The sequence below is a fragment of the Coregonus lavaretus genome (genome assembly GCF_964263955.1).
Source record: "Coregonus lavaretus genome assembly, contig: HAP1_SCAFFOLD_2220, whole genome shotgun sequence".
In the NCBI taxonomy this organism is placed as follows: domain Eukaryota; kingdom Metazoa; phylum Chordata; class Actinopteri; order Salmoniformes; family Salmonidae; genus Coregonus; species Coregonus lavaretus.
The window spans coordinates 20,827-34,485 of NW_028156948.1; the positions used below are offsets into that span (position 1 = coordinate 20,827).

The 13,659-nt window shown below is 42.9% G+C and overlaps 2 protein-coding genes across 3 annotated transcripts; both read left to right on the plus strand.

Moving 5' to 3' along the window:
• The first annotated feature begins 218 nt into the window (after positions 1 to 218).
• Positions 219 to 8,337, plus strand: LOC311119555 (cytochrome P450 2U1-like). Of its 2 annotated transcripts, XR_014611997.1 has the most exons (7): positions 219 to 788; positions 2,415 to 2,733; positions 2,945 to 3,279; positions 3,496 to 3,657; positions 3,890 to 4,057; positions 4,495 to 4,761; positions 8,077 to 8,337. XR_014611997.1 is itself a non-coding variant. In XM_084194233.1 (6 exons), the coding sequence occupies exons 1-6, from the start codon at positions 338 to 340 to the stop codon at positions 4,674 to 4,676; spliced, it is 1,617 nt and encodes a 538-aa protein (XP_084050359.1). In that variant the 5' UTR covers positions 219 to 337; the 3' UTR covers positions 4,677 to 6,787. The 2 variants fall into 2 exon arrangements, 1 of the variants encoding a protein (XP_084050359.1); XM_084194233.1 differs by lacking the exon at positions 8,077 to 8,337 and having other exon boundaries at positions 4,495 to 6,787.
• Positions 8,338 to 9,993: 1,656 nt separating this feature from the next.
• On the plus strand, positions 9,994 to 13,303 carry LOC311119554 (hydroxyacyl-coenzyme A dehydrogenase, mitochondrial-like). The gene is made up of 8 exons (XM_084194232.1): positions 9,994 to 10,189; positions 10,765 to 10,893; positions 11,009 to 11,166; positions 11,660 to 11,786; positions 11,947 to 12,036; positions 12,195 to 12,267; positions 12,470 to 12,586; positions 12,846 to 13,303. The coding sequence occupies exons 1-8, from the start codon at positions 10,073 to 10,075 to the stop codon at positions 12,962 to 12,964; spliced, it is 930 nt and encodes a 309-aa protein (XP_084050358.1). The 5' UTR covers positions 9,994 to 10,072; the 3' UTR covers positions 12,965 to 13,303.
• Positions 13,304 to 13,659: the final 356 nt, after the last annotated feature.

Genomic DNA, 13,659 nt, shown 5'->3' on the forward strand with positions numbered 1-13,659 from the left:
TCTAATGTACCATAATTTATACCTTCATAATAAAAAATAACACGTTGTCTTCAGTTTTGTCCAATCAAAGTGCAGATATTAGGAGGAGACGTATGAAGCTCGCTCGGGTCAACCCCTTTGCCTCCGTCATCTATCAACGCACCAATCACACCACCCGTACTCTCCCCCTACCAATAGGAAGCTAGAAATCACCATGCGTCGTTTTCTTTCACAAATAACATGGCAGACACTTTATCCTTTCAGAATATACTTCGAATATTTTGACGAGTCAGAATATTCAACTCGCTTCTAAGTATTACGAGGTTACATTTTTTGCTTTGCAGCCGAGATAGACACCATGGTTATTGAATTATGGCACGAGCTCCTGCGCACTTCTGCACTGTCCCATGTCTGCATTCTGGCCTTGACAGTATTCGTGACAGTCTATTATCTAATGTACACATTTCGCGAACACCAGGATTTCTCCAATATTCCTCCTGGTCCTAAACCATGGCCAATAGTTGGCAATATCGGGGGGTTTCTGGTTCCCAATTTCATCTGGAGGAGGTTTGGAGGCCGGGGAGAGGAGAACGTCCCAAAGTCAAAGACACGAACTGTAATATCGCCTCAAGTTATTATCACGGAACAAGCTAAAGTTTACGGTAACATCTACAGCATGTGGGTAGGGAGTCAGCTGGTAGTAGTACTGAACGGATATGAAGTGGTCAGGGATGCCCTCTCAAACCGGGCAGATGTGTTCTCCGACAGACCAGAGATTCCCACCGTTACCATCATGACAAAGCGGAAAGGTAAGTGCTGATTCTAGACACAACCTGTGCGTAATAACGCATGAAAGCATAATAGTCAATACATTTTGGAGAGGTCGACTTTTACTCATCGTATGAGCGGTCTTGGATGAGCGTTTTGCTCAGTGAATATTCTATTGTTCTATAAAACAAAAAATAATTTGATGCTGGATAGTAAACAATGCTGGAAAAGCCATTGTGCAAACGAACTTCCAGAAGTAATCATGTAATGGAAAAATTAAAACGCCTTCATTGTTTTATGGCTCATGCATGGTAAGAATAAAAAATGTTTTAAAAACGACGTTGCGGCTACAACAGCCTTCATCGGGGTGACAAAGAATAGTGGTGGACAAACAGGTGTATATCCCAACTCTCACAGAAAGTGACTCACTTCATTACCATATGTAAATGATAAAGTAAAAAAAAAACTTTGGGAAAAGACACATTCAAGATACAAAATAAACATGGCATAACAACAATGCAACACCACAAAATAAATGCAATATCATAAAAGGAAAAAACTAACTGAACACATGAGCTCATGTTACCAAACTTAAGAATGGAGAACCAAAAAATAAACCACATATCTTTTACAGGAAGGGAAAATAATCAATTTCCTCATTTAGACCTGACAATACAGTGGCCCTTAGTTTAAAGATCCAGAACGTTCCACATTTTAGGAGGCGTTTGAGACGTTAGCAGTCCTTATAGCACAGACATGTTCAGACACCCTGTCCTTGAGCCTTCTCTTAGTATGTCCTATGTAAAAGTAAGTCCTATGTAAAAGTACCCATATGGACACTCCAGCCTGTACAACACATAGTCAGCCCAAACTCTCTGAAGGCCATGGCCATTGAAGTGGTTCCCAGTTCTCGCAAAACATTCTGGATCTTTAAACTAAGGGCCACTGTATTGCCAGGTCTAAATGAGGAAATTGATTATTTTCCCTTCCTGTAAGAGATATGTGGTTTGGTAACATGAGCTGATGTGTTCACAGTTAGTTTTTTCCTTTTATGATATTGCATTTATTTTGTGGTGTTGCATTCTTGTTCTGCCATGTTTATTTTGTTAATCTTCATATCTTGAATGTGTTTTTCCCCAAGTTTTTTAACTTTATCAATTACATACAGTATGGTAATGAAGTGAGTCACTTTCTGTGAGAGTTGGGATATACACCTGTTTGTCCACCACTATTCTCTGTCACCCTGATGAAGGCTGTTGTAGCCGCAACGCGTCAGTGATTTTTCATTCTTGCCATGCATAAGCCGTAAAACAATAAATGCTTTTTTTTTTTTTTACCACTACATGAGAGTGCCTTGATTACTTCTGGAAGTTTGTTTGCACAAAAGCTGTTCCGGCATTGTTTACTAACCAGCATCTACTTCTTTTTGTTTGATAGTATTTCATCCCATGATCAAAGAGCACTTCATGGATGAACTATAAACCGAAGAAGCCCTCCTCTCCTGTGTCTCTGTTCTATTATTATATTCTATTATTCTCATCAAAGGTCTTCCAAGCAGAAAATAAAATATAAATTATATTTTGCTCTGTAAATAATTACATATGTACTAGTGCGTAGTGAGGGCATTATTAGCCGACCTCTCCTCTTATAATTTATCTGATCCTTAGGCATAGTTTTTGCACCTTATGGCCCAGTATGGAGAAGGCAGCGCAAGTTCTGCCACACCACGCTGCGGAACTTTGGCCTGGGCAAGTTGAGCCTGGAGCCCTGTATCCTTGAGGGGCTGGCTGTGGTCAAATCTGAGCTGCTGCGTCTCAGCGAGGAAGATACTGAGGGTTCTGGAGTGGACCTGACTCCTCTGATAACTAACTCTGTGTCCAACGTAATCTCCTACATCGCCCTGGGCCAGCGCTTCCACCACGCTGACCGGGAGTTTGGCGCCCTGCTGGACCTGATGGCCCGCGGCCTAGAGATCATCGCCAACAGGTAGGCTAGAGGTTAGAGAGGCAGATCAGTAGCCGGCAGGTTGGCTTGTTCAAACCCCAGCCGGGCGTAAGAAGTGGGAACTGAACTGGTAACTGGAGGGCTGCTGGTCACTGATGTCAAGTAGCATTTCCTGCTGTGTGCCATTAAGCACTTAACACATTTCATTTTATCCCAAAAAACAGGAAGTAACTTATCTATCCTATTCTAACAGCGCAGCGGTCCTCATCAATGTCTTCCCCCTGCTCTACTACCTGCCCTTCGGTGTCTTCAGAGAGGTACGGCAAGTGGAAAGGGACATCACTGCCTTCCTGAAGCAGATCATCACCAAGCACAGGGAGACGTTAGACCCAGCCAACCCCAGAGATCTCATAGACATGTACCTGGTAGAGATGCTGGCCCAGGAGGCCGCTGAGGAGACGGACAGTAGCTTCTCAGAGGACTATCTGTTCTACATCATAGGAGACCTCTTCATCGCTGGTACTGATACCACCACCAACACAGTGCTGTGGATGATGCTCTACATGGTCGTGTATCCAGATATCCAAGGTACTACATCATCAAACAGGGTTCCTGAAATACAGAAAGAGGGGTGTGGAGGACCAATTCAATGTAACCTAAAGAGAACTCCTTGTTGTAACATGATGATGCAGTACAGTTCCCAATCATAATGTTATGTGTAACTTATCCAGTGTCCTGTTTCCCAATGCTCTTGTTGCTTTGTAATAATGTTTTCCATGTCATTTGTACCCGTTTACACCACAGAGAGGGTGCAGGCGGAGATCGATGCGGTGGTGGGCCCAGACAGGGTCCCGTCTCTCACTGATAAAGGCAGCCTGCCGTTCACAGAGGCCACCATCATGGAGGTGCAGAGGATGACTGTGGTGGTCCCCCTGGCCATCCCTCACATGGCCTCAGAGACCACAGGTGAGGAGAGAGAAACCATAGCGATAGAATCCCATACTAGTCATTCTAATTCTATGGTAGAACCTGACTCTTCCGTTATGCACAGTCAGATCAATAAAGTTGTATTGAATTGCTTTCTCAACAACTTGGTCAGTTCCACCAGACTAACACTACAACAGGGACTAGGCTGCTGCAGCAGAAACAGAGGAAAGTACAACCCTTTTACTATGGTTCTTCTGTTGTTGTCTTGCAGAGTTCCGTGGCTATACAATCCCTAAGGGCACAGTGATCATCCCCAACCTGTGGTCTGTCCATAGGGATTCCACTGTGTGGGAGGAGCCAGACGACTTCAACCCCTCTCGTTTCCTAGACGACCAGGGGAAGCTCCTGAGGAAGGAGTGGTTCATACCGTTCGGAATAGGTAGGTCATAAGGAAGTCTCTCGACAGACGTATGTGTGTGTCCTATTAGAGACGTGCTCTACAACTGGCAAACTGAGTGTAGTCACACGGTATACACTGAGAATGAAGCATTTCTACTGTGGACATTAACAGTTAGGCTACTGTAAAATCCACAGAAACAAGTTTAAAAAGGTTAATTCACACTCTCTCTGGGTTATTGAAGTCCCACACTACCCCATACATGACTATGAAGCAGTTAGGCCACGACTGAACATTTTAATAATTTTATTTCACAATTTTACTGGATTATTGGCATGCACGTATATGACCATGAGTTTTTTATTTTGTTAATTTTTATTGAACCTTCATTTAACTAGGCAAGTCAGTTGAGAACAAATTCTTATTTACAATGACGACTTAATGTGTATCTTTACAGTGTTCATTTCCCCCTTTCTCAGGACGCAGGGTGTGTATGGGCGAGCAGCTGGCTAAGATGGAGCTGTTCCTGATGTTCACCAGCCTGCTGCAGGCCCTCAGTTTCAGACTGCCCCAGGGGCTGCCCCCTCCTCCCATGCACGGGCGCTTTGGCCTCACCCTGGCCCCCTGCCCGTACACTGTGACTGTGAGGCCCCGGCGGTGAGGCCACCAGACAGACTACGATCCCTGGTACCGTAATTAAGCCATAAGGCACAAGAGGCAGTGGTGTATCATGAATACAGTCACAGGTAAATGACGTTGTTCGGCCCGACGCGATATCCTTATTGCTTTTATAAAACTATTACCAATATATTAAAATAACAATGAATTACATATTTTCATGAAAACTTTATTTTGATAATTCAATTCATTCCATTTAATTCTTCCATCAGAAGATATAGTCCAGACAAAAATCTGGTTGTTAGTTCTTTTGGTCATGTTGCTACAGATGCCACCCAGTCTTTAATTATTTTTGCATAGTTGCTATGCAAAAGTACTGGTAGTCCGTTCTAAACAACATTGGTGCTATGCAGAGGGACCATGTCTGTTACCTCGGCCCTATGTTACCTCGGCTCTATGTTCCCTCAGCCCTATGGTACCTCAACCCTATGTTCCCTCATCCCTATGTTACCTCGGCCCTATGTTCCCTCGACCCTATGTTCCCTCATCCCTATGTTACCTCGGCCCTATGTTACCTCGGCCCTATGTTCCCTCAGCCCTATGTTACCTCGGCTCTATGTTCCCTCGACCCTATGTTCCCTCGGCCCTATGTTCCCTCGGCCCTATGTTCCCTCGACCCTATGTTCCCTCTGCCCTATGTTCCCTCGGCCCTATGTTCCCTCGGCCCTATGTTCCCTCAGCCCTATGTTACCTCAACCCTATGTTCCCTCAGCCCTATGTTCCCTCAGCCCTATGTTCCCTCGGCTCTATGTTACCTCGGCCCTATGTTCCCTCGGCCCTATGTTCCCTCGGCCCTATGTTCCCTCGGCCCTATGTTCCCTCGGCCCTATGTTACCTCAGCCCTATGTTACCTCGGCCCTATGTTCCCTCAGCCCTATGTTACCTCGGCCCTATGTTCCCTCAGCCCTATGTTACCTCAACCCTATGTTCCCTCAGCCCTATGTTCCCTCAGCCCTATGTTCCCTCGGCTCTATGTTACCTCTGCCCTATGTTCCCTCGGCCCTATGTTCCCTCGGCCCTTTAAACCGGTCAAATTGGTGTAATTTGGAAATCTCCCTGGTCCCTAAACGCCTTTGCTCCGCGAGAGAAGCAGAAATTTAAGAGAAATCTTTACAAATGTCAACTACATTGTTGATGATGCAATGATCATTCTATCGATTTATGACATTTCTGATGAGCGAGGCTTTATTTAGTATTCTAGATGAACACCAGGTAATGACAGAAGAGAAGCTGCATGTATCTAATTATAGACAAGTTTACTAACAAATAACCTACCAAATGTCAAAAATTATAAGCAGAAAAATATCTAAATGAGCCATTCCTGAGTAGCGTGTGCTGGTAGCCTAAATTAGCATTTTGAAGTAATTGTTTGACAATCCGATGAAAACATCATGACTGGTTGTGTTTATGACACATTAAAAAGGTAGGCTAATACATTTAAAAAGTTAAATGACAAATCTTTTACCAATAGAGATCCTATTAAATTAATAGGGATTCTATATGTAATTCTATGATTAGGCCCATAAAAAAAAAAGTGTTTGCAGACATAGGAGGTCCCCCTACCGGCAGAAGTGTGATGCCACTATGGTGTAATAAAAGCGTCTGCTAAATGACCAAAATGTTATGTGAACATGAACACTTGCAAAGCAAACTAGGTATTATTCTAATGATATCCGTCCCCAAACAAGGCCAAATGTAATTACAATACAAATTATTTGGGGCTGAGCTCATTAGAATAATTCCCAGTGTGCTTTGCAAGTGTTTATTTTTACCTTTACATTTTGGCCATTTAGCAGACACTCTTACTCAACTAAGGTAGATAAAACAACCACCGTTACTAAGAATGATGTTGTTGTTAAGGGGGCTACTTGCAAATGTGATGTGTATTTTAATTACTTTGCAAAAGTATTTTATAATTTATTTTGAAACATTGTTCTTTAGAGTATTTTGTAATTGTATTTTGTATAATATTTTGTAACTTTTGCCCATCCCTGTGAATTAGTAAATAAGCACCATCAATAACAGATCAGATGCATGTTTATTGTAACATCGTTTTTGTACCTTGCAAAAACCAATAAACCATCAAAAAAACTATGTTCATTGTCTGTGGTAGGTTTTCCCTGTTTCAAAAACTTTCAAAACTAGCAGCACATTTGACAACTCCTGTTCTAAACTCAAGTTGACTTTGTGGGTGTGTCACAGCACATGCCACTCAAAGTTGTCTGAGCAAATGAATCCCGTTAATGTTAAAATAGTAAGAGTATAAGCGTGTTCAAACATTCTCTACATATAACTTAGTCATTGTCTTAACTCTTTCCAATCTTAGCCAAAATGGCAGCCATGCAAGGAAGTTTAATGGCTGGAAACTGTGGTGGAAAGATTTTAGTTGATCAGGACTTCAGGTATCACCGGCACCAAACAAGGGGTGACAACATTCAGTGGAGGTGCTGAAGATGCAAATCCAAATATGAGTACTCGAGGTCCATGACCATGTGCATCCCCCAGAAGTGGGAATGGTGAGCACAACCCCATCCTGACAGAGTATTACAGCAGAGGTGAGGTGGGATCTGACTGTACCAATAAACCAGGTTTACAATGCGGAATGTGTTTGACTGGGCCGGCAGGGAGGTGGTGTGGCCACCAAAAGCCTCAGATCACTCAAGTCCATCAGATCAATCATGCAAAGAGCCAGGTCTGAAGCGATGCCACCCATTCTAGGGACTGTGGAAGAAGTGGTGATCGAAGGCCAATGGGCTGAAACATGGGCCCAATAACAATTTTTGTTACACACCGACAATGACTGGGGAATAATGGTGTTTGCAACGAATGAAAACCTGACAGCGCTGCAACGTTGCAGAACAGTCTACATAGATGGCACCTTTAAAAGTTGTCCTCGACCCTACAGAAACATTTTTACAAAACTGGGGAGCCATCGTGGTTTTGTAGTACATGTGCTGATGGAGCAATGCACCATTAGACACTACAGGCAAGTGTACAGGCGAGTGACCCACCACAGCTGGCGCCCTCAACTTGAGGTCTGCGACTTTGAAAACTTGTTGAAGACTGCACTGGAAACCGAGTTTCACCAAGCCACCGTCGGTAGCTGTTACTTCCATTTCAACCAAGCTCTATGGAAGAGGTTCCAACAGCTCGGATTGGCTGTTCCCTTTCAGCAAGATCGTCACCTGGCTGAGGTCATCCGCAAGATCACGGCCCCGGGGTTACCTGCCTCTGGTCCAGATTAATTTTAACACGCTTATTAATGACAGACGCACCTGGCAAGTTGTGAGACGCTACCCTGAGGTGTAGAACGTCATGTTTGCAAACGTTTTGTGTCCTGTTTGCTCTTTCTTTTAATGTTTTAATATTCTCTCTCTCTGTAGTTTACCACCGGACACTAAATGATGCAGTGCAAGTGCGCCATCCTCCTCTCTGGCTATTCATCTGTCACCTGACAGATTGTCAGTCACTGGCAGAGTGAAAAAACACAATGGCAGAGAGAGGTGAGGCACCTCCACCGAGGAAACGGAAGTGGAGGGATTTGGAGGCCCAACTTCTCAGACTGAAGGGACAATGTAATAATGGGGATAGAGACATTGAGTCCAACTGGAGAGCAGTCAGCCGCTGTGTCCTGGAAGCCATGTAGAGTCCTTTCCAGTGTGAACTGTATTGCATTAAAGACTGCATCCAGGTAATTTCGAGAATGTGTTCGTTTCGCATTTTGAAACTGAAAGTGACTGGGAAGCTTTCAAAGTCAGGTGCCACTCAAATGTAAGTGTGTTAAAGTTCATCTGGACCAAACGGATACCAGTTTTGAAGAAAAAATGCAATGTTCCCTCAAAATATTAACATCATGACGATGTTGGTTATTACCTTTTTTTTTTTTTTTTTTTTTTTTAAATCTGTTAACTTTGTTGGGGATGCCTATTGTTGTGTTATGCATAATGAAATTAGTTTTTTGTTTATTTCATGATTTGTTGGTAATTTTTTTGATGCTCTCACCCAAAATTATTTCATATAATATTCCTTTCCTGAAACAAATACTTCAGTCTACTGTTGTTTACAAAAACACAATAAACGTTTTTCTATTAGCATTTATGATAATGACGTTGATAGGTGATTTCGACTGGCTCAGAAAAAGTTGTCTCGTCTCGTCTGGGCACGGTTCACCCTATGTATGGTACTACAGAGATCGAAATTCAAAAATGAAACATTGTTGCCGAGGTAGGATTGTTGCCGAGGTAGGACAGGCAGACAGCGAGGTTTATATTAACCCCCGCTGTACCAAATTAAATGCTATGCTGGAAGCAAGGGGAAATCATGTGCGAGTTGAGATAAATACAAGAGATGATTAGGACAGCAACATGAGCATGATATTATTATGGAGGCGCAGTGACCATTTTCAGATGAAACTGTTAGCAGGCATAGGTGTGTCTGTGACGGCCAATACAGCAAGGCTTGGAACGCTGCTCGTCCAATCAGCATCCAGGATCCAAACAACTAGATTTATAATTCTGGTGGCAGGGCACTCACTACTTGGATTCCAGTGATCATGAGGTTCTGTGACCCATAGAAAACTCATAGAACACTCATTGAACCCAAATAACACTATGAGGATTTTATTTGGATGGACTTGAAGTTGATTGTCAACAATAGCTGATTGTGATTTGTTGATTAGCACAGACCTGTTTTCAAAGAAGCCATGATGTTGATATTATTATAGGTTTCATCTTACTCATTAAGGGCTGCTTACTACCTTCTCACAAGAGCTGTCTCATTTGGAACCGTGCAGTGTTTATAGCTATTTCATTTCTTTATTTTGATGCTGAAAATGTGCACAGGGAATGTAAAAGTGTGTTAATGTAACATTTTGCAATTTTAAATGTTTTAACTGAACATTTTAACGGAACATTTTATTACAGCTTGGAATATCTATTAACTGTTTGAGGTTTTAGTTTAGGCCTTTCTGCGTTACGGAATAAACGAAAGGATTATGGGTGATTTATTTGCATTCAGGTTACCATAGTTATTTTGAAGAGAGCTGTCTATTGCATTATGGCAATAAAATAAATGAAATGATGATCTTGATTTGCTTTGATGCAACAGTTGCACACACTTCTTGTTTTCTCAGTAGAAAGTGCTATTGCATCCTATCAAACTACAATGTTATTATTGACTTATTCCTATATTAGAGCAATAGTAGGGATCTCTAATAAAACACGCCTCATCAAAACTGTGTGAAAGGTCGTGGAATGGGCTAAATAGTCACGTGACCACTGCCTACAACGACCTTCCACGCTGTCTGAGTGTCAGTCTGCCTGTACGTTCAGCCACAGCCAGCTCCTTTATTCTGGTGCGGTCCTCTACCCCTTGAAAACCATGGCTTTCTTCACTCACCAAGTCATCAGAGGTCTCTCCTCTTCTGCAGTCCGAAATGCAGCGATCAAACACGTTACGATCATCGGGGGTGGTCAGATGGGTGCAGGTATCGCACAGGTAGCTAACTGTTAATGACAGAAGTTTGTTTGCTAACATTAGCTTGCTAGCTAGCTAGTTAGCTTGTAAGCTAACCAGCTATGTAGCTAACGTTGCAAGCCAGTTAAATATAGCAATGAAGTGCACGAACTTGCCGACTACTTGCTGGTTAGTTAACCGCTAGCTTGATATTAGCTAGCTGGAGACCCACTTGAGAAGCCAACCAAGGCAATTCCCCTGATGCAGGGGATGAGTTACACAACTTTGTATTATAAACAAATGGCAATGGTTGTTCATCTCTGGGTAAGAAGAACAGTATGTATCACAAGCTGTCTCCGGTTGATCAGTGCAAAACAGATTGTGAAGATAGCTGCATGAGGTGGACTTTGGCCTATATCTACTGTAACTAGGTAGTTATATAAGGGATTTTGGTGCCTATCTGACATTTCCTCTGCATTCAACATCCTAATATCTAACTTTCGTGGCCCTTCAATTCAGGAGTTGTATCACCAAAGTGACTTTTTGACAATCAAACCTGGAACACCAGTCCCACCCACTCGTGACTGACTCACACTTGTGTCCCCCCTTTCTAATAGGTTGCTGCTACAACGGGCCATTCGGTGGTACTAGTTGACACAAATGAGGAAATCCTGAATAAATCCGCCAAGGGAATAGAGGGCAGCCTGAAGAGGGTGGTCAAGAAGAAGTTTGCTGACAAGCCAGAAGTTGGTCACTAATATGTTAATGTTGCTGTTTCCAATGAGGAAATGTTGGAAGAACCACATTTTAATAACACCATTGATTCAAACAGGGGTTTGACCGTCATCATGTACGTTTCAGGCAGGAGCAGAGTTTATCGCGAAGGTGATGGCCAACGTGTCGATATCGACAGACGCGGTGTCTGTGGTGGGGAGTACAGACTTGGTGCTGGAGGCCATCGTGGAGAACCTCAAGATCAAACAGGGCCTCTTTGGTGCTCTGGACAAAGTGGCACCAGCGTAAGTATGACCGACTAGGGCTTGAACCTGTGTCTCCTACATGCCACAAGACTGTCTTATCCCACTGAGCTAAATCCTAGGCATTAGCTTGTGGGTCCAACCCACGTCTTTAGTCTCAAGGTTACTCACCAAGCGAGCGTGAATCCAAACCATCCCTGCTAGACTACATAAGCACTGTTCTGTCTCCACTGCCTGCGACTTGAAATCTCCAATATTTTTTGTTTATGTAAATTCTGGGTTGCCATTTTGAATATTTAGCCTAAATATCAAAATTCCTTTATCTGCATTTGAGCTTTTTTTCTATACTTACTATAAAGCTATGCTGGTATCCTTGAAATGTGCTTAAAATACACTATTTTAAGACTATTCTAATTAAAATAAAATATTTCAAAGGGAAAGGCGTTGTGTAGCCCACTAATTGATGTTACTAATTGGGGTGTACCTCATGGGAGTTGCTTGCTGCTTATTGCCTGATGTGTTTGGTTCCTCTAAGACACACCATTTTCGCCAGCAACACGTCCTCTCTGCCCATCACCGACATAGCCAGCTCCACCAGCAGGCTGGATAGATTTGGAGGGCTGCACTTCTTCAACCCCGTCCCCATGATGAAGCTGGTAGAGGTAAGGATCAACAGTACAGTGTACATTTTAGGACATCCCTCCCTATCATAAGTCTCTATATAGTCTCCCTCTATGTCATGATGGAGATGTTTAAATTAGAAACATATGTATCAGCAAGATTCAATTGAAAGCTGTTGAGTTGTTTACATGTCCTCTTCAGGTGATTGGAACATCAGCCACAAGCCAGGAGACCTTCGATTCCCTCCTCGCCTTCAGCAAAGCACTGGGAAAGACACCAGTGTCCTGCAAAGTAAGATCCTCGCTTCTTTTAATACATATAAAGTATTTCGCTAGTATGGTACAACCTTAAAGATAATACAGTCACATACCATATTGCACCATACATTATGTTCATCATCTGCAGTTATAAACGGTTCACTAACATCACTACGTTCTGTTCATCTTCAGGACACTCCTGGGTTCATTGTGAACCGCCTGCTGGTGCCCTACATGATGGAAGCCATCAGGTTACATGAGAGAGGTACACCACCCCTGCATGACTGAAAGATATATTCAAACTGATTGCCTGTATATAAATCAAAATAGCATCAGAGCCAAGAGGGATGTGACAAATGGTTGTGTATGAACATCTATGGTTAAAAAAAACAGTGCTCTGTATATGAAACCATTATGTCACCCTTCATTCAAAATCAATGGCTGAGTTTGTGTGCTCTTCTCGTCAGGCCACGGGTCAAAGGAGGACATTGATATTGCCATGAAGCTGGGCGCTGGGTATCCCATGGGGCCCTTTGAGCTGCTGGACTACGTAGGACTGGACACAGCTAAATTCATAATTGACGGTGAGTGTTGGGCTGCTTCACAAGTGTGTTCCTATTACAGACTACAATCCCAGTTAAGAGGACCAATAGAAAGAACTGCAGTTCATATGGCACAGAGGAGGAGCACTGTTTTGGTTATAGAATGTTGATGGACGAGAGGTGCCGGTGGTCTTTGAAAATTGTGATAAATATTTGAACAAACAAAATGAAGCAGATGCAGGAAGTGTGAAACCTGCAAAAATTCAAATGAAATGTTTTTGTGATGATTACTTGATTCCAGGCTGGGTTGAGAAGGATCCCGACAACCCTCTGATGCAGCCCAGTGAGATGCTGAACAAGCTGGTGGCTGATGGCAAGTTCGGCAAGAAGACCGGAGAGGGCTTCTACAAGTACAAGTAACCCCGCCCCAGCATCAACACTAGCTGGAGCCTGTTCATTAAAGCACACCGTGACAAAATGTTTTGCAACGGGAAATGAAAATGAGCACTTCCTATTGGACAAGATCATGTAGTCCCTCCCATTACTGATAAGGGCATGAGTGATAGAGAAAACGCTGGTTCATCTTGACAACGCTAGAACAGAAATGCAGCTGGTACAAACCTCAGTGCCTTCCTGAAGAATGGTAGACTGGTATTATGAATTCAAATCCACTGTCTTTGACTGTATATTCTGAATGTCATCTTTACATGTGGTGGTTTGTAAGTAGTTTGTGGCATTAAACGGACTTTTCCAAATGCTTCCCATAGATTGTTCTATTCATACAGTTTCCCAGGGAAGGATGATCTCCAAGGCAACCTTCAACTATGTAACATACTGGTGTAAATACACTGCTCAAAAAAATAAAGGGAACACTTAAACAACACAATGTAACTCCAAGTCAATCACACTTCTGTGAAATCAAACTGTCCACTTAGGAAGCAACACTGATTGACAATACATTTCACATGCTGTTGTGCAAATGGAATAGACAACAGGTGGAAATTATAGGCAATTAGCAAGACACCCCCAATAAAGGACTGGTTTTGCAGGTGGTGACCACAGACCACTTCTCAGTTCCTATGCTTCCTGGCTGATGTTTTGGTCACTTTTGAATG

Coding starts and splice junctions, on each gene's coding strand:
- LOC311119555 (XM_084194233.1), top strand. CDS start 338: ATGGTTATTGAATTATGGCACGAGCTCCTGCGCACTTCTGCACTGTCC. Junction 2,734..2,944: donor CTAGAGATCATCGCCAACAG/GTAGGCTAGAGG, acceptor CTATTCTAACAG/CGCAGCGGTCCTCATCAATG. Junction 3,658..3,889: donor CATGGCCTCAGAGACCACAG/GTGAGGAGAGAG, acceptor GTTGTCTTGCAG/AGTTCCGTGGCTATACAATC.
- LOC311119554 (XM_084194232.1), top strand. CDS start 10,073: ATGGCTTTCTTCACTCACCAAGTCATCAGAGGTCTCTCCTCTTCTGCA. Junction 11,167..11,659: donor CTGGACAAAGTGGCACCAGC/GTAAGTATGACC, acceptor GGTTCCTCTAAG/ACACACCATTTTCGCCAGCA. Junction 12,037..12,194: donor AGACACCAGTGTCCTGCAAA/GTAAGATCCTCG, acceptor GTTCATCTTCAG/GACACTCCTGGGTTCATTGT.